Consider the following 21497-nt stretch of genomic DNA (forward strand, 5'->3'; position numbering starts at 1 on the left):
AGCCTGCGCAAGGAAACTGCCCTTTGCGTGACATCAGGTAGCAGAGCTGGCTCATCGGGATCGAAGTTGTTTCATGGAAGAAAGAGGCATGGTGAATGGCTCAGAGTCTTGACCAGAAAAAAAAAAAAAAAAAACAGGCGTTAACATCAATAAGAAAGCCAATAAGTCACCCTGAGGTACCAAAAACTAATGCAGCTGAGATCTGTGAGCACCACGAAGCCTCAAGGAGCAATGAAAGGAAATGGTTGAAGCAACTGAATTGAAGTCAGGTCAGCAAAGAGAGATCAGACCTTAATCTTTCTGCCCTTCCACCCAGTTTTCTTGCTTTTGCCTCATGATTTTGGACCCAATAGAAAACCAGGTAAATCCCGATTTACTTTAGTATTAACTTCAATGGTAGAGAGACAGAGAAGGATTTGGGCATGTGTCTTGAGTAGTGGGTGAAATTAACTTCACAGGCAAAGGAACTACAACAAAGGAAACACAAACAAAAGACAATAAAAATCAGACAGTAAGAAAACTTTAGGTCCAGGAAGAGTGAATTCTCTAAGTTATGACTAGAAATAATTATTTTAATATGGAAAAAGCTAAGAGGGCATATCTTTTTGTTAGCTTTACTTAGCTACCTATTTATTTATTTTTGAAAAGGTCTCACACTGTATACCAGATTGGCTCCAAATTCAGAGCAATCTTACTGCTTTAGCTTCCCAAGTACTGAGATTACAGGCACATGCCTAGCTAAGGAATTAAAATAAGTTCAAACAGATATTATCTCAAAACTTTGATTCTGGGATTTCTTATCAGCTGTTTTTCACTTCCTCCAGAAGCATTTAGTTATCAAAATAGGGCCTTAATCAGTTAATCACTTTAAAAAAGCCTTCTGTGAAGATTATAAAAATGGGACATTTATAAAAATACAGACAACTCTTTAAAATATCTCTGATCAAAATTGATGCATGTCTCTGCATCACATATTTCTCTACTTTGTATTTGCTTGAACCATCATATCTTAAATATAAAATGACTATGTAATTTTTGAAGAACACAGGTGTACCATAGGAAACATAACAACTGGCATGGGAAGGATAACAATATAACATACATATTGTATATATTAATATAACAAACACAATATAACAATCTGTTCTTTAAACCCTCACCCTATTCCTGCCCTAAAATGTAGCTAGAACTCAGTTTGCTAGACCTGAAGTGATGATTTTAATTGGTTTGAGAAAGGCTTTATTCCTTATTACCAAGTGTCAAGGCTTTGCTTAAGAAACTCTTTCTTCTTATTATCAAATCTTTTGTTCAATATTTTCCTATGGGTTAAAAAAGAAGATAATCAATCAAGAAGAAGAAGTTTGCCCAGCCATGCAGCATTTCATGCTCTGTGAGCAACAGATGTTGACACTTCAGAAATGCTTGGGATGATTGGAATTTTAACCCCTAAAGGGCTCAGTCTGTTGGAGCCCAGAGCAAAGAGTGTGGATAAGAACCATCAGTCTGTCTGTTCCTTAGTGACTCAAACCTGGGGCCATTCTATCTCATTTTACTTGCTGGAGTAAGATTAGATAAGCCATGGAAATGCATCATTTCCCATCAGATTCTACCCTCGATTTTTAAGTTCCTAAAAATGCCACTGAATTGTAATGTGAAAACTGGGCTTTTGAAGAGCTGTAGTGATCTTTGTAAGATAGATGAGTCTGCCCACTACTGAATATGTAAGCCACCCTCAGGACTTGCACCATACGCCAGAAACTCTTTGAAGCATACAAAACAAAATCTTCTTCTAATTCACTTTCATACCTTTATTGAGTATATACAACTACAGATATATATTAATTTAAAATTTTAGTTACTCTCTTATGTATTTATTTTTTATTATTTTATAAGTGCCTGCCTGCATGTATGTCTGTATGCCATGTGCATGCCTGGTAGTAGATCCTACAGAACTGGAGTTAGAGATGTTTGTGAGCTACCATATACATGTTTAGAGTTGAACCGCAGTCCTCTAAAAGAGCAGCCGATACTCTTAACTACTTAGCCATCTCTGCGCCCACTTGTATTCATAGTAAGTAATGCCACGAATGTATTGAGGATTCTAAAGCATCTTTAAAATATATTGAAATGAGATGCTTTTAAAAAGATGAAATAAGCTTAGGGTGGTGGAATAGGCCTATAGTGTCAACACCAGACAGAGGCTGGGGTGGAGAGATCTTAAGTTCAAGGCCAACCTGGGCTTCATAGCAAGACTCGGCCTCTAAATAAACCAAAGAAGCAAGAACAACAAAACAAACAAAACAAGGTAAAATGAAAGTGAGATAGACATTTTTTTCCTCACTTAAGACCATTTTTGGTATCACTGCTGGATTCAATTATTCAGTGTCTTAAATGACAGGCAAAGTGCCTAGAGATGATGTTTTTAAATCTCTTGTTTAATCACTTCATTACCTAAATTTTGGGGGCTCTTGTGAGTGTAGCTTCATTCTTTCCCTGAGCTGAGCCAAACCACTGGGGAAAGAATAGGAGTCACAGAAAACGATGAAAAGGCAAGTGGACAAAGGGAGGTGCTGGGTTTCTCGCTTGGTGCTTGGTTTTTCTTCTCGTCTCTGCAAAGGAGTTTATTGGAATTTGGCTTGAAACTTCTTTGAAACCCATCAACTGTTCTCACAAACCATATGGAAAATGCTGCCTTTTCCTATATTTAACAAATGATTTCACAATCCACTGAAATGCTTCACTTGGAAGATGTTTAAGCAGGTTAGAAAAATTCGTTTCTAAGCTTTCAAAGACTGCAGCTTCTATCTGTACATATTTGCATAATTTTCAATAAAACAATTAGACAACTGTTACATCCAAACATCTGTTTCCCTGCATGCTTATCACAATCCAAGTTTATTTGAAAGAAAAATACTTTCTTACTCGTTATTAAAGTAACTCCATTATTCTGAGAAGAGCACTCTGTAAAGTTTCTTGTCGGCTGGTAGCCAACAACCTCTATTGGAGGACAATAAATTTCCATAGCCATTCTACTGATTCGTTCCAAAAGCAACTACATTGTTGGCACGTGAAATCACTTAGGTTTCTCTGTTACCATAAGTTTCACTGAATTCTTTCAGGAGTGGCCACCTCTAAGTTTACCCTGGAAGCTTCACTTTGTTGTGGTCAATGCTGCTGCAGCAGAGCTGCATTATTTTTGTAGGGGGGGTATTGTAACATGCCTGTGTGTAGGAACCAGAGATCAACTTTGGGTGTTGATTCTCAAATGCTGTCCATCTTCTTAAATAAAACAAGGTCATTCACTGACCTGGACCTCAACACACAGACTAAGCCCCAGCAGTCTTCTTGAAACTGCTTCCTCAGCACCAGGACCAGAAGGCAGTGCCATTATCTACAGCCGATATATTTGGAAGATTTTATTTTTAATTTTAAGTGTGTGTGTGTGTATGTGTGTGTAGTTCCCACAGAGGCCAGAAGAGGGTGTTGGATCCTCTGGAGTTGGAAGTAGAGGTAGTTGTCAGTCACCTAATATAAGTGCTGAGAATCAAACTTAGGTCTTACATAGAAAAGCAGTAAGGACTCTGAACTGTTGGGCAGTCTTTTGAGTCCCATTGAATAGTTTTTGATGTACAGTCTTGGGATCCAAGGTCACCATGTTTGCACAGAATTTTATCTTTCCAACTCCTTTGACTGCATTTTTTCCTCTGTATTTTTGCTAGTATCATACCGTTCTAAGAATTGCCATTTTATAACAGACTACACAGCAATTTTTCTCACTCAGTGTTCTTTTATAATACCATTTAAAATTTAGAATTCATTTTGTTGAATTTCTTAAAAAGGGCTGTTCGCATCTCCTTATTGGGCAGCATTAAATCTGTAATTTATTTTGGAATGAACTGAACTTTTCATATTTAGCCTACCCTATTGCAGAGAAGCCCTGCTTATTCCAAAGCCTTCTGAAATTCTCCAACAAAAGTCTTTTATTTGTGATTTTAAGGTTAATCATGCTGGATTCTCTGGGCTTTCAAGAACTATGTAAGTTTTTAAGCTTGACGAAACAGCTTTGAATCTTTAAGTGCTCCTGACACATTGTGGGAATTGATTGACAGTGGCCTGTGGAATTGATTAGTGAAGGTTAAATTCTTGTGAGCCCACGAGATACATGCTCATGCAGGCAAAAAGCAGGAGACACAGTGTTATGTGCAGTGACAACCCATTGTGTGCAGTTATTTCTGTTAAAAAACATTTAACTCATGTCCAACAGAAGGATTCCCTTTGGCTCCCTTGATCCCCAAGGACTGAGACTTGCTCAGAACAAGGGAGCCTAATATGAAAACATGTACATGGTAAGAGAGATGGATCCCAAGGAAATGGAAACAGAACTGTACCAGTAGCTGTGCCCTTTGGCTTCTGGAAAACCAGCTCTGGATGCAGTCAGATTTGGGTTGCTCAATAGCAGGAATTCCTGAACTCCCTAACATTTTGTCCCTTCAGAGTATGGTCACTTTGTCATTTTTCTTCTGATCTGTGATATCTCCTTACCTTCATATGATCTGTCTCTCATTTCCTATCTGCTACGTATACTTATCATCATTGCATTGAACTCCTATGGACTGGCCATTTGGATATGATCATGTCAAATATTCAAAATGTCTGAGGATCTTGTGCAGAGCAGAAATTCCATTAGACCTTGATGTCTTCCTTTTCCTTTGCCCACTCCTGTGATAATCTGTGTGGTCCCTTGAGTTTTACTGATTCTGCCATTTCATTACACTCAGCCTGTGGGTCATGCTGCTTTCCTAGGTAAAGCATCAAACTCCTTCTAATGCTTCCACCGCTTCACTAGATTCTTCAGCCTTATCTTCTTCTACCAAGTCATTCATACCTTCAGGGGAAAAAGGTCAGGGAAGAGGGGTCTGCAGTCAGCTTTTCTTTTGAGCCCCAGTAAAAGCATCTTCTCCAAATCTGAAACTGAAATGTACGCATCTTCTGTTTCCGACCTGGTCGAGCAAAATCTCAATGAGGAAAAAGAGCAAACCAAATGCTTTTGATATATTATTTTGCCACAGTATTGCTGTAATGTTGACGTGATGGAGACCTTGTCATACAGTCTCCTCTACATCATGATTTTTCTATTGTAACCCATCGACTTCAACAATGCATACTTTGCCGGCTTTGTCCCTTCCAGGTTGATTTTTTTCCGGTGTTGGAGAAGTCTGGTTTGTTTAGCTTAGCACTTTTAGTGAAAGCTTCCATTCTAAGACAGACTATCTAAAGCCTGTCAGAGCTATTGGAAGTTCCCACCAAATACACTGCAGAGATAGTCAGGAGAGAGGTTCCTTTTACAGGTGTCTGTTGTTACTGCCAACTATTATATATTTCTTTTTGAATGATGAGAGGAATGGGTCCATAGGGATACTCCCTTTGAAAGGCAGCACTTCAGAGATTTTTTTTAATGTTATTGAAAGCAGTGACTATAAGATTGTATGCATGAGTTTCTGATGCATAACAAACACCTTCCAAATACAGTGTCATGACACACAATCACTATTTATTATCCCTCATTCACATGACTAATCTAGCCGATGGGCTAGGCAGTTCTGCTACCCTTGGCTTCTCAATGAAGCCTGGACACTGATTTGTTTTTCATGTGTACATTCTGGAGACCAGGCGGAAGAGACAGAAGCTCACTTTAGCTCTTTTCAGTATGGGGACAGTAGAGAAAATGCACCTGCACAAATACACAAAGGATTTTTGCTTGTCAGATCTAGATTCATCCATGTAACATTTTGGAGGCAAAGGGATATTAAAGTCAAGGGATGGCATGATTGCACTGAGTGTAATGGAAGGCAGTGGAAAGATGGTGGCATCTGGTGGGCAAGGCACATCCTGCTGAGTGAAGGACGATGAAGTTGTTCTCCCACACAGGCCAGTGCTGCTAGGACAGAGATGAGAACAAAATACAAATGCCTTTGACTGGTGATTTCCTGAAGTCTCCACTGGACTTTCTTGATACTAAAGTGACCTTATTCGGCTAAACACAGACACAGATGCTTATTTATATCCATTTTGGTTCAAGTTTTAACCTCCCAGGTGACCAATCTGCTATCACGTCCCTGGTCAGATACCTTGATATTCACACCAAAGGTGATGTTTCTAAATTTGGTTCTCCCTTCTAGAATCTTCCCTCTCAGCACATTTTCAACAAAAGGATCTTGCTGACGCAAATGGGTTTATCAAGTCCAGGAAAAGACTACAGGTTTTCTTCCAGTCAATGCAATTTTTTATGATTCTTTTATTGTTGCTGAAGAGCAAAAGTTCCTAGAATTCAAGAAAACTCGTTTCCTTTTGTCATGGGAAATCAAGTAGCCAGATTCCCACTGTCCCTTTAGAAATGAAATCCCTAAGAAAGAGCAAGATTCTTTAGTTAATCCTGATAAGCCCATTTTCCACCTCAATTATTAGCCTTTCTTTCCAGGTCATAGAATCTTGACTTATCTATACCAGTTTACTGGAGGACGTTGGCACAGGAATGAAGGTTTATGTAGCACATCGCTTGCATTCTTCTAGTCTCAGCATTAGAATTTACTGAAGCATGTTCAAGGGGTGAAGCGATGTGGCTTTTTAGCTACTTATAAAAACTCTCCACCATCCTCACACAAAAAAAAAATCTTGTAAGTTCAGGTTTCCCCAATTTTTCCTTGCTACAAAGATCAGATTGACATTTTATGGAATGGGGATATTTTAGTGCAGATATGTCTACTGAAAAAGAGAAAGTAGTAACTTTTAGATTGTTAAAATCTAAAAATGTAACCTGATGAGTAAGAAAATGGTAATTCTATCAGAAGATCTTCCTCAAGGTACAAGCAAAATAAAGAGGATCAAAAATCTTTAATAAATACCAAAAGCTAAATCTAGCAGCTAACAGAAACTGTGCATGTGACTGAGTCTGTAAACTGTTTGGGTGGGAAGCAGCGGTAAAGCATGAGACGATGCTGACGCAGGGGAAAACGGTATCTAAGAAACAGAGACTCTCTCCTGCCTCAGCTTTCATTCAGAGCAGAAACGAACACTTCTCTTGGCTCAGCTCAGCCCCCATTTTTGTAGTTAATGGTTCTTAGTGACCAAGAAACGCAGACAAGGAATGCTTACCATTTTCTGATTATCTTCTTTTATTCTTCTGTGTCCTTGATCTAATATTGCCTTGGGTATCTCAAGTCCTACTTGTATTCATTTTGTCATTACAGTTTATCTAAATTGTTTAATTGAAAGCCTTGGAGTTTGCCTGAGATTGATGAGGCATTTCACTCAAGTTGGGTTACAAATATTTGAAGTGGTAGGTCAGCATCTTAGTTAGAGATTTTTATTATTATTATTGGTATGATAAAATAACCTGACCAAAATCAACTTGGGGAGGAAAGGGTTTATTTCATCTTACACTGCCGGGTCACATTCCATCACTGAGAAAAGCTAAAGCAAGAACTCAAGCAGGCCATAAATCCGGAGACAGAAACTGACAGAGAGGCCATGCAGGAGTGCTGCTTCCTGGCTTGCTCTTCTTGGCTTATATAGACTGATTTCCATAGCATCCAGGACCACTGGCCAAAGGATGACACTGCCCACCATGAGATGAACCCCGCACACACCAATCAAGACAATACACCACAGAATTGCCCATAGACCAATCTTGTAGGGGCATTTTCTCAGTTGAGGTTCTCTCTTCTAAAACGACCCTCACTTGTATCAAGTTAAGATAAAACTAGCCAGCACAGTTGCTTTCCATATTTCGCCATGGAATGCTTTCACCACATGAGAAATTCATTCCCTTCTGTTTATTGATCTTCAGAGGTAAAAATAAAAGTTAGTATGTTGCAAGCACTTACTATATGCCCAACATTTTGTAAGTGCTTTCCATGTCTTGTTTGCTCTGCCCAACTCTTTAATGAGATTGTTGGAATCACTGTCATCAGCTTCCGAATGATGCACGAAGGAAGGAAGCAGGGCATACTGCTAGGACTCTGTGGAATTAGAACCCAGAGCCAAGTCTTCTGGCTCCAAATTCTTACTACAGACAACCATGCTGGTTTTCATGTCCACCCTAGACTTAAATACCTGTTTCCTAAGCAAACTGGTAGAAGACATGTCTCCAGCAGTGAAGATGCATTAGGACGTGCATGGTCCATTCATGTGGAGAAAAGGTCTGTGTAGGACAAAGGGTCCAGAGTAGGAGGCTGACCATAGATCTGTCAGAATGGCTTCCAACATTATTAAAAGTCCCACAATTTCTGCCGTATCTATCACTCTCCCCCAAGTATGAGCCATTATGATCTGTCAAAAGGCATACCATGGGCCATGAGTTCTCTTTTTTCATGTACTTTCCTTTATGTTGTCAACACAATAGCTGAATACACTGCTAACGTTCAAACTTTCCATTGTCTTCATGGTTTAATTGAAGTGTGAACCTATGCAATCTCTGTAGGATCACTACCATCATCACTTTACTTGCCCATTACTGCTCCAAATCCCCACTCTATCTTTCATTGGACTCTACAAGTTGCTAGGCATGTTCTCTTCCCTGGAGGCACGTTGTACTTCCAGGTGTTGAACTTCAACGTCCCCGTGTCCTGAGAACAGCTCACCCAGATATTGGCCTGACCCCTTGTAGAACATTTTGCGGCATCCTCACTCAGCAGCTGTCTGCCTACACTCCCTGTGCTTATTCTCTTCTTAGAATTAACTATAACCTAATATGAACATTTTATTTTCGTCTGCTTTCATTCCTTTTGTATTCCCAGACTAGAGAACCCAGTGGGTATTTGATAAATTGACTAAATGAATAAATGAGTGTATTATGAGGTTGTCTTGAAGGATTTAGCAAACTAACATATGAAAAGCATTTAGAATAAACAATGCTTAGTATGAAATTGATGTTTAATACCTGTCATGTTATTAAATTATAACAATGTAAGAGTTATTGAATGAATGATGTATTGAACCTTTACGATTACTTTATTGTTATTCCTAGAAAAAAGCTAATCAAGCCACAGATGTTTAAAATATTCCAATTTAATTGCCAAAGGCTACTACAAAAGAAGCTAGCCAAATCATATGTGTCTTCTTTTCCTGTTGTCTAGGGCACACACACTGTCATGGCCCCTTTCCTGTGTTCAGCTGTTCTCCTGTCATTGCTTTTGCAAAGAGACTCTGAAGAGGGCCAGACAGCTTCCATCCCAGAAAGGTCTATAAGAGTTAAATCATGAAGCAGATGGCTTTAATACAAAGCATATGACACATTTATCCATTCTATGTGTCCTAGTATTCCACGTCTCAAGCAGTTACATTCTGTTTAAAGGGGATTGTAAAAATCGTGTTTTACTAGCACAGATATATATATGACAGATCCCAGAGGTTTTGTGTTGATCTTCCCTAACTCTTATTAATTGTACTGAAGAACAGCATGCATCCTCTTTCCCTATCTGTCTTTATTATATTTGGACTGCATATAGAACAGCAGCATCCAAGGTACTTAAAAAGATATTCTTTTACTCATTAAAGAAAGATATTTTAAGGTGAATTAAGGGCTGGAGAGATGACTCAGTGGATAAAGGTACCTGTTGCCAAGCATGTTGACCTGAGTTCTATCCTTAGGACTTGCATGACAGATGGAGAGAACCGACTCTTCCAAATTGTTTTCTGACCATCACATGTACACCACGGCACACCCACATATGCATGTATACATACAGAATAATTAAATGACTGTCAAATAAAATCAAGGTGAATTAAGCCCATGTCAGTCATTTAAGTCATCTGAGCTAGCATTTCTTAAAGAAGATTGCTATTGTTCAGCAAACAGCTCTTCTTTAAAAGAAAGCTGCCTTGGACAATTGCTGTGCAGAAAGACTTCAGTAAGAGTTGTGGGAGCTGGTCGTTTACCAGATTCTCTGGCCTTTTGGCCAGGGAGCCTTGAGCAATGATACTTCATGATTTCGATCTTAATTTTCTTCTTGACAAAGGTGATGTCAGTGACTGCTCTATCCCCTTATTCTGTGAGAAGACTGTGAGCCAAAAGCACTGTAAGGGTTTTTGTTTTTAGTTTATTCTTGTTCATTTGTTTGGTTGTTTTTGACAGGGTTTTTCTGTGTGGTCCTGTCTGTCCTGAAACTCACTCTGTAGACCAGGTTAGCCTCAAATTCAGAGATCTGCCTGCCTCTCCCTCCTGAGTGCTGGGATTAAAAGTGTGTGCCACCACCCCCTGCCTGTATATTTATTTTTAAGTGTTATTGGTTATTGACAGTTTTATACATTTATACCATGAATCTTAATCCTTCTCATCTCCTATGCTCCCTCTCTCTCATGCCCCTCCTTTTCCTGATGGAGCCAGTTTTTTTTTTTTTTAAGTTCCCCTTGTACTTTCATGTCTTCTTTCTGCAGGATCACTGAGTTTAGTTAGAATTTCTTGCCCACGTGTGGGTGGAAGGTTATTTTTGGAACAAAGGCAATTTAGTACGGGTTACACCACTGAAGAGAATTATACATCTCAAATGTTTTAGGATATTCAATTTTGAATTGTTACTATAACTTCATAAATGGAGGTGTTAATGAGAAAATTCATTTAAATCATTCACATTTTTTTTCCTTAAAGTAAATGCCGAAAGCTAAATTAGCAGTTTCTTTTGAGTGGAGAATGTATTTGGTAGCAGGATAGCCCATCACCACCAACATCATCCATATTATTTTAATTTTTCTAGGTTCAAGTGTCCTATATACTACCTGTCAACAAAAATGTTTGTTACTTTATGAGACTGTAGGTCAGCATTTCAGCTATAACTTGATAATGTTTTAAAAAGAAGTAACTTTTCCCCTGTTTATTAGTTCAATTTATTGTTGAGCATGCTGTGGATCAGACACAGTTCTAGGTCCTTTAGAAAATCAGTGACTATAATTAAGTTCAGAAGACTAGGGCTATAATTCACTGATGGTGCCTTTATCTGGCATACATGAGGCCCTGGTTTCATTCCCCCTCCCCAGCTCTATGCACACAACAAGTAAGTATTTTGTCCTTAAAGACTGTACATTTTGTTGTGGAGAGCAAAGCAATAAAATTATTATAAGCATAAATGCTTTTTGTAGTATATTTATAGGTAAGTAGTGCTATGGTGGAGGGAAAAAAACGTAAGGAGGCTTGGTAAAGTGTGAACCTAGAAAAAACATATTAAAGTAGTATTGTAAGGTAGTCTTTTATAAGATGGTGATATGTGAACAGAAGTTTGACAGAGGCAGAGGTGAGGCCTGCAGATATTCGCAGGACAAACATTCCACATCGAATGAATAGTCAATGCAACGCCCTAACGTGGATATTACAGAGTTCCCAAGGGACATTATATAGATCATAAAAGATGACATTGAGTTCTAGATATTTCCTACTCTCTGCCAGAGATAATAAGTTTCCAACAAAGAAACAAGTGATTTCAAGGCCAATGCTTAATCCCCACATTGATACCTCCTTCTCTTTCCTATGTTTCCTACAGTCACATGACACAGGCAATCCCATTTGATGACCCTCGGTTTGCCGGCTGCCAAATCATCCCTCCAGCTCCACGGAAGGTGGAGATGAGGAGAGACCCTGTGCTGGGCTTTGGCTTCGTGGCGGGGAGTGAGAAACCTGTGGTTGTTCGCTCGGTGACACCAGGTAAGTGTCCACACCAAGTCTGATCTTCCTGCCGCAGCTGGCCGCAGTGGCTTCAGTGTGGTTCTGTGGGTGCTCAGGCTGTGAATAGAATACCAAGCAATACTTTCCAATACCCAGAGAGAGTGCCAACAAAAGACAGAGATGTGTCATCAAAATGGGCTTGATTTTTCATATGTGTGTGTGTGTATTGGGGGAGTTTGGAGACAGAATTTGCTATGTTGGCCTATCTGCTTGGCACTCTGTCTGCAACCCAGCCTAGCCTATAGCTCATGGCACTCTTTCTGCCTCAGCCACACAAATCTGGGATTACAGACCTGCATCCCATGCCTGATTTCAAAGGAGATTTTAGACTGCCCAATGCATCCTATCCTTTGGGCTGGGGAAAGCAGTCATGAATCATTGGTAGCCATGGCACCATTTCTGAGTGTAGAGCTACGCGTAATGACAGGCAGGCACCGCAGTGCAGGTAACTTCTGGAAAACACAGTGTGGTTCCAAGTTACAATATTATTTAGTCATGGGACAGTTGAATGATTTTATAAGTATACACACCCTTTCCTTCTCACTAGAGGCAGATAGTTTTCCGGCTCCATTGCTGTTGGCATGGACCAAGTAAATGACTTTTGCCAGTGACACATTGGCCAATATGATCAAAGCAGTGGGGGCATGGACATATTTGTACTATGTCATTGCCATAAGAAGGGATGCTTTCCTGGAGAGGCTACTACTCCTTCAGTCTCAACTCTGGGATAAACTCCTGGGGAAGCTCAGTTGAAGCCAGTTTGTAATTTAAAACTCACCTCAGCCAGGCCTGAATCATCCTAACGATCCACAAATGGGAGAAGAAAGAGTTATTGGAATAGTCTGTTACACAACAGATGCTAACTGTACATGTCACATCTCTTAAATTGTATAATACAACAGTAGACTATCTCCATTGCCCAGATGAGGATCTACAGCTGCCCCACTATCAACACAGACTTAACTTTTCCTGAAACAATCACTATCACTTTTGGTTATTTGTTTATTTATCTATTTATTATGTACATGTATGAATTTACTGTAATGAACATGGACCTCTTTTCAGACAAAAGACACTTATCTTTGTCATTGCTCTGAACATTTTGCAAATCAGTACCAGAACACAATAGTAACATCCTACACATAATAAGATGATTCTGGTGGCTAGGGAAATGGTTTTGTGGAATAAAGTATATGCTGCACAAGCAAAAGGAACTGAGCTCAGATCCCCAAGCGCCATTTAAAAGTTTGTATGTAAGGCAAAGCATGGTGGCACACACAGTAACTCTAGACCTAGGGTAGGAGTGGAGTGGACCCCAAGGGCTTATTGGCCAGTTAGAAGACATCCAGGCTCAGTGAATGACCATGTCTCAAAGACTCAGGTAGGCAATGATGGAAGAAACACTAGGCATCAATCAACTCCTGGCTTCCATGTATATACAAACACATACACATGTACACATACCTACAATACACATACAGGCACAATGTACTTTAACACAAAACTTAGAAATGTCATTTAGGAAAGACCACAGATTCTGGCATAATGTTACCCAAATTTGAGTTCTGTCGCTGGCCCTTATTAGGCTTTCTAATATCCATGTTCAGCCTTTGCTTTATGCGTTGGATACAGCTTCTCTGTGTTATCCATGTTATGGAGATTTTCATAGCATCTAACTTAGAAAGCTGGGGGAGGTACATAGAGATGTTTTCATAGCTTTGGATTATTATTATTGAATTCTCAAGTGTTTGGCAACGGTGAGTAGCAGAAGTTGACTAGTGAGGTGATATAGATTTTTTTAAGTTAATTAAATTTTTAATTTTCCATTATTTTGACATAACCTGCCCGAGGCAAGCACCACGAATACAACTGAGCACTTCATACTGGGGATTAAAAGAGTATTTTCACTCTAAGCTGTCCCAGCACACAGCTTCTGACTCGGTCTTCAGAACTTTGTAATCCATTAGAGGGGAATCCTATTTTAGGACTCTGTGAATACTGTCTGAAATCATTGAGGATTGTACTTTCCAAATATGACTGCTTCTTATATTTTATAAAATAGATACATGTACACATACATACATACACACACACACACACACACACATAGGGGGCACTATAGAAAAGAAAACTAAGAGAATTCCTGAGCTCATGCTGCTAGAAACCAGCATTCCCACAGACCAGGAGCACACAGAGCACAGACAGAATTCTGGCTGCAAAGAAGCAGACATCATAAGCTTCAGAAACTTCCCATCCTCTCCCTTGCTGTGCCCTGAACTCCCCTCAGCTTCAGAGATGCTGAAGCTGATGCATATAATGGTAAACATTTTTGAGGAGAGTAGAAAGGAAGTGAAAACAGGTCAAAGGGCCCTTCTTCTGGTTATTTTTGTAAGTGAAGATGTTAAAAAAAAAAAAAGATGTTGGTCAAATAAACTCTCATGAAAGTGACTCTGCTTGAGTCCCAGGTGATTTCAGTGATGTGACCAGATTTTCTATAGGACACAAACCAGTCATCAGAGCAAAGGATATAAAGCACTTCTCTGAAGAAGGCAATTATTTTGTAGTTTAGAAGGATTTTTGTGTTGTCTCTTCTAGAATCCTTGATTCAAGTTGATTAATCAAGAATGTTCCCATTTGATCTAAAAGCATAAGCCATGTCACTACTACCAGAATTTGAGGGGCTGATTTAGGAGGATAACTGTAAATTCAGGGCCAGTCTGAGCTACATAGTGAGTGTCAGGCTAGTTTGGGCTATGGAGCAGTACCTGGTCTCATCAAACAAGCAGATAAAGCTGTTAGGTGAAACTTAAGACTGAGTCCTATTGGTTGAGAGTGGTGTTCTCTCCCAGATGGTTCATATCCATCCTTCAAACCATTTCTCTGAGATTGATTCTGTGTTTCACCAGCATTTGACTTGTATCTAATTGCTTGACTGAATAGGTCTGACTGTTTGCACATAGTCTGAATTCCTTATGTGCAAACACTGACGCTCAGTTCTCAGATCCCTAAAATGAATGTTTTCTATCACTTATATGGGTGCTTGTTCCAGTTCCCTATTCTCTCACTCCCATGAAAACACATTGTTGGTACAGATCAAGTAGCATATATGCCAAGTGTCTCAGCAGCTGGAGAATAGCCAAATGACTTTTAATTTCTTGTTCTCATCATGAAACATTCATTTTAATCGTTAAACAAAGGAGCAGTAAGCTTATTAGAAAGACAATATTTGAACAGCACATATCACCCAGCGCTATGTCCCTCGAAGCATGATGAAAATGACACAGCACCAGACAGCACCATGCCAGCGTTTTGGAGGTAACCCAGTTGTACAAGTGAAAATAATTCAAAGAGTTGAATAATCTGGGTTATTGCTTGAATTTTCAAAACAGTTGTGCTTTGTGAGAACAAGCTCCAAAGAGAGGTGAGCCACTCTGAACTTAGATGTCAAATGTCAACAGCAGACAATGCCACTAACCATGATGAATCTGGAACTGTGAGCATAGACACAAACATTCAATATGCTTAAAGTCATAAATTTGACCAACCACACCCCTCTGCTATCTGGCATAGGGACAAATTCATTTTTAAAATCTTAATCACAGCTAGGTCTGCTTTCTTCATATATTTTATTTTATTTGTTAGTGTGTGTGTGTGTGTGTGTGTGTGTGTTTGCCTGCATGTCTGTCTGTATACTACCTGTGTGCCCGGTGCCCTTAGAGGAGGCCAGAAGAGAACACTGGATCCCCTGGAACTGAGATTACAGACATCTGTGAGCTTACTCATGGGAATGGAAATTGAAACAGGGTCCCCTGAAGAGAAGCCAGTGCTCTGAACCACTGAGCCATCTCCCCAGACCCATGAGTCCTTCATTTAACCTCATAAGCACATCATTTCAATGTTTATGATGAAACTACTCCCACATCCAGTTAGCATCAAATCTACAGAAGACTCCATTTCATTTAACCTGTCCCAAGAGTATTTAAAACACAGCCAAGTTCAATAAGAAGTCTTTTCTAACACTCTGTGGTTGAGTGTGCTTTCCCCATTCTTGAAATGAACAAATCATACAATTTTGTTCAAATCCAACTGTACCTGGTTTGTTAGAAGTGTGTATGTGAAGACATATCTTGGCTCCCATCCCATCCTACCAATGGTGGTTGGAAAGATGGCTCAAAAGTTAAGAGCACTTGCTACTGTTGCAGGTTTGATCCCCAGCACCCACACAACTGTTCACAGCTGTCTATAACTCTAGGGGCATCAGATTCTGTTTTCTGGCACTTGATAGTACTGTACACATATAGTGTACACGCATATGTGCAAACAAAACACCCACACAAACAAAATAAAGAATGGGAATATATGTGGGAAGCACTGGTAGTAGCATCAGTCTTGCTGTTGAAGTTTTAGAGAACGGAAGATGCTCAAGTCCACTCCTAGAGATTCTGACAAGTCAGGGTACAACCTGGTCCTCATATATTCCCACAGAACACTCTGGTGTTAGTGAGTTTTACCTTTACTGAAAGCATCATCTGCTCATAATGAGCCACGGAGGGAGAAGGAATTTCAGATGAGTGGCCACGGGAATTCTCATTTGTGTGTTTCGCTCTTGTTTGTCTCCAGGCGGCCCCTCAGAAGGCAAACTGATCCCAGGAGATCAGATTGTAATGATTAATGATGAACCAGTCAGCGCCGCACCAAGAGAGCGGGTCATCGACCTGGTCAGGTAGGTGACATGCTCATTCACCTGTGCCTCGTTATGCCTTTTTTACAAAGACCGATGCATAGGTTTTTTGCCTTATCTGGCAGAGAAAGAACTTCCTATGGGCCAATGAAGGGCAGAATCCTGAGCCTACACGTTCATGTTATAGATAATTCAGTGATGCTAACCTCTGTTGAAAGAAAGAAAGGAAGGAAGGAAGGAAGGAAGGAAGGAAGGAAGGAAGGAAGGAAGGAAGGAAGGAAGGAAAAGAAATAAAGCTTCAAACCTTTAATGACTCCTATTTACATTACTATAGTCAAAAGGTTGTATTTCATTTCTTTCCAGAATTACTAACACATGGATTTTTCCGTAATCAGGGAGATTAAAATGCAAGAGCTAAATAAAGCATAAAGTGATGAATAATTTTATATACATAATTCCACGGATACACAAAGTTCACTAATTTTTTTCATACTTACCTGAGTGATTCATTTTGAAATCATCAACTGAAACAAAAGTATAATTAGGTCAAAGCCAAAATGTAAAGAAATATGATTTTTATTATTTTAGTTTTATTGCAGACAAAGATTATTATGTGACATTTTTAATTTGGCACCAGAAACCACATTTTATATGACCTTCCAAATACTAGTTAAGAATCTGCTTTAAAGTCCACTGAGTTGCTAAAGCTATCACAACACTTTAAACCAAAGAAAAGATCTCCCAACATGTATGCTCATTCAGGGAAAAAAAAAACAAAAACAACAAACAAACAAAAAAAAACTCTGCATTTAAGAAAAGTATTATGTGTTTTGGAAAATTTTGGAAGAAACCTTTTGGTCTCAAATTTTGTTTCTGCTTCACAATGAAGGCATGGATGGTTAAGTGACCTTGGAAGAATTTGGAAATGGGTAATAAGACAGAGAAATAGAAAAAGTGGGGGTGGTCATTTTAGAGTGACCAACTCTCCCAGTCTTAGCGTGAGAAAAAAAATCCACATGCTAAGAAAATTCTGTCAGTTCCCAAACAGTTGGTCATTGCCATGATCTGGATGTTTATGCCCTCTGCAGATCCAAATTAATATTTTGCAGCCTAATATCTATTGTTATACGTTTATTGGAAAAGCACAACTTTCACCTCAAAGGGGTAGCAGTTTATTCTGGAGCCAAATCGACACATATCATGTGGTCATGGCCCAGGAACACAGATTTTACATCACCTTAAATTCCATGCTCCATTGTGGAAGTAGTTTCATGAAGTTTTTGTGCTAATAGAACAAAGAAAGTCATAAATCAAGGCAAGTACATTGATGGAAACATCAGAGAAGCAGTAATAACACAATGGGGAAATCTCTGTTAGTGGCCTCAGATACTATCTGATGACTCTTAGCTTTTGGTTGATGGAAGCTAGTGCTCTATTAAGTTAGTACATTCCAAAGATTTTTATCTGTTAGTTACAAAACGTTAGGTCTAACACAGAGATAGACAAGAAATGGCTATTTAGGAGGTTAAAGATAGACTAAGATAAATTGTTATTTGGCTCTAGATCTGCAATTTCCCAACCTTTCCACAGCTGGCGAAGAGGGACAGGGGCTTTTTTGTGGGAACTTTCCTTCACATATACCGTTATGAAAGGTTGTCAGGTTACTTCTGCCATATGAGAATGCCAAAAGGTGCTATATTTAAGAATGAAGCCTTTGCCAAATTATAAATATGCTGTTACCTTTGTTCTAGACTTCAGGAGCTACAGACCCATGAGCAACAAAGTTCTATTATTTATAATTTACATTGTCTAAAATGTTGTTTATAGTAGCCTCAACAGACTAAATCATTCCTCATTAGTCTGGGACAAATATAATGACAGCCTTCAACCAGATGGCTAGTTCATACTTGTACTCAGAAAGTATCCAGATCTCCAAAGAACATTCTTCCATGGGGACAAACACTGAAACTTAGGTCACATTCACCTGTATCAGGAACAAAACCTGCCCTGAGAATGAATGGTTCAGATCTTTCTGTGGACCAGAAAGGCAGAACTACGGAAATGCTATTTTTAGAACCTCCGGGTTGAGGCCATTTCAGATCACTTATATCTTGGGATGTGTGTGGTGGGTGTCAGAAGGGACATGCCTCATCCAGCTGAGCGTTCTATCAGCTTGTGTCCTGGGGGGCTATCTTGATGTCTAATGGCAGAAGTCCCATTTGTTTTCCTCTGGGTACATACCTGCGTGATTAGTCCTATTGATTGTCGTGCTTGCAGAAGGGTAGAAGAAATAATATATCTCTGCCTGGATTTCTGGCTGCAGGATAAAGATGGAGAAAAAGCTATCTAAAAGTATGATCACTTCCTAGCAATCTTACCTGGGGCATTTAGAAACATTCCTTTTTACCCCCCCCCCCAGAAAGTTGTTTGCTTTCATCCTCGTTTAATGCACTGTCCAGGTAAAATAACATAACTATAAACTTTATCTGACTTTATATGTAAAAGAATAAATGAACCAATTAAAAAGACAAGATGGCAGGCAATGGCTCCAAGTCCAAATTCAGGCTGCAACATAATTTCACAAAACCTGTGAGATAGCAGTGTGCTTTTTTTTCCCCTTCAAAATGAAACATTTTATGATGTTGGAATAAAGAAAAGTGAAGGATGCTTTATGGCACATGAAAATCATATGAAATTCAAATTTCTGAGTCTGTAAATATAGTTTTACTGTAAAAGCAGCCACACTCGTTCATTTCCATATTATCTAAGGATGCTTTCTCCCTGGCTGAGATGAGCGGGCATCATGTGGAACAGCAAGTCTAAAGTGCTTTCGATCAGCCCTTCCACAGAAAATATTGTCTACTCTTGTAGGATAATCTGATTGGATTTCATTTCTTTGGTTAAGCTAATTTAGACTGAAGCCCTAAATAACATACAAAGACGTTTTTCCATAATGCAGTTGTAATTTCTCTCACACGTTTGATAAGGAGATGGTGTTTTCAGTACACTGAACTGGGAACCATGTGTGCCTTCCATGTCTCTGTTATGCTGGAAATGTTGTTTGGGAAGATTTTTTTTTTATTCGTGTAGTAAACTTAGGACCATTGAGCCTTATAATCTTCTGTGTTAGGAGAAATCAAAGCAAAGGGATGATCCTTAAATGGGAGAGGATTCTAGGGAGATGGCTCAGAAATTTTAAAGCTCTTCACATGTGAACAGCCAGCCTGAAGATTGGAGTTTGGATCTCTAGAACCTAAGTAGGCATGGTTGCCCACCTGTAATTCCCACACTTAGGAGAAAGTTATACTGGATGCCCAAAGCAAGCTAACTAACTATACAAGTGATATGGATAAACTCTGGGTTCAGTCAGGAGACCCTGCTCAAAGAATAAGGTGAAAAGTGATCCAAGAAGGGGCTGGAGAGATGGCTCAGGGGTTAAGAGCACTGGCTGCTCTTCCAGAGGTCCTGAGTTCAATTCCCAGCAACCACATGGTGGCTCACAACCAACTGTAATGAGATCTGGTGCCCTCCTCTGGGCATTCGTGGAGGCAGAATGTTGTATACATAATAAATAAATAAATAAATAAATAAATAAATAAATAAATAAATAAATAAAGTGATTCAAGAAGACCTGGGAATGTTAACCTTGGGCCCTCCCAAGCATGTGCACACATATGCATGCACACACTGCATACATACTCATACTCACATGAAAATGACAGGGGAAGGAACTGTAAGAGTTTCTTACTCATCAGTATTTCTAATTGGTAATGGTGTGGGACATGCTTGAACAAATCATTCTTGGTTCTTTTGCCTTCCTTTTTCTCACCATGTAGTATTTTATTCCGGTGTCTGATCTAGATAATCAATGTGTGATACATCAGAACATACACATTTTACCAATCAAGAAGCTTTCAAATCCCCATCCAGGTTTCCAGCTTCCTCACTTCAAGTGAAAACGAAGTGTTGACAAGGACTGGAGCCTCTGTGATGACTAAGGTAGCTCTCCTCAAGGGCCTTAAAGCACTCACTTACTAACCTATTGCCATACCATTCCACACATTCTAACTGTACCATGTTTTTTTAGTAGGCAGAAACCGGAAAAACATCCCCAATTTCCATGTGTATTTATTGAGCAATTTCAATTCGCCAAGACTAGTCTATTTTTCTCCTATCATTGGCTTCAATTGTGTGTTCTTAAATTGTCCTTTCCTGACCATTAACATTATCTGGGGCAGAACCCATAAACACTCTCACTTGGGAATGACCAATTTGAAGCTCCAACATTGTCACATAACTACATCTCCTCTTCTTTCTAGAAACAAGCTAAACTCAACATGAGGAATTGAAGAGAATGGGGTTGGAATTTGATTTACCAAACCACATCCTCCATTTCCTTTTTTAAAACGATGATACGTGTTCTGGTATAGATGGAAATGTGCCCCTCAAGATATGCACATATACTTGCTCACTAGTCCATGGAACTGCTAGGATGAGGGGTGTCTTTTAGTTATAGTTATTCTTTTTAATAATATGAACAAATACCAAACATGAAGCAACTTAAAGAGATGTTTATTTTGATTTATGGATTGTGATGCTGTAGTCCATCATTATGAGGGATCTGTGGTGATGGCAAAGGCTTGTGGATCAGAAATCAGAGCAAAGGCATGCCTGTGGGAGTTCAGTAGGATATCTCCTCGCTATTTTATTCATTCCAGAATTCTAGCCCATTGGATCAATCCATTCATATTCCAGCTAGCCTCTCCTTTCTCAATTAGTTCCCTATGGCAATGACCTCACAGACATACCTCAAAACCATGTCTCACTGATTCCATAGGCATCTCCTCAACCTTACAACCTAGGAGAAAAAAAATGACATCACTGTAAGTAGTCCCTTGAGTGAATTCTTAGTACCCTATCTTCTTCTCTATTCGCTTCTCAGTCACTCTGATATAAATAGGCTCCAGTACATTAATTACTCCTATCAGATGTATGATGTCACAAACTCAAATCAACAGGAAAGCCAAATTACTAGTTAAAGTCTCTGAAACTATGAGCCAAAGTTTGTATTCCCCCCCCCTAAGTTATATTTCTTAGATATTT

General features: G+C 39.3%; 1 protein-coding gene across 8 annotated transcripts in view; it reads left to right on the top strand.

Annotated features, from left to right (window-relative positions):
* Window positions 1-21497, top strand: part of Frmpd4 (FERM and PDZ domain containing 4) — a 631873-nt gene that overhangs the window by 483884 nt on the left and 126492 nt on the right. For all 8 annotated transcript variants that reach the window (XM_057759464.1, XM_057759460.1, XM_057759465.1 and 5 more), the window contains 2 exons: window positions 11532-11692; window positions 16334-16436. In XM_057759464.1, the coding sequence (XP_057615447.1) occupies window positions 11532-11692; window positions 16334-16436 (264 nt within the window). The remainder of the gene's footprint in view (window positions 1-11531; window positions 11693-16333; window positions 16437-21497) is intronic.

This window comes from Chionomys nivalis, chromosome X (assembly GCF_950005125.1).
Source record: "Chionomys nivalis chromosome X, mChiNiv1.1, whole genome shotgun sequence".
NCBI classification, from domain to species: domain Eukaryota; kingdom Metazoa; phylum Chordata; class Mammalia; order Rodentia; family Cricetidae; genus Chionomys; species Chionomys nivalis.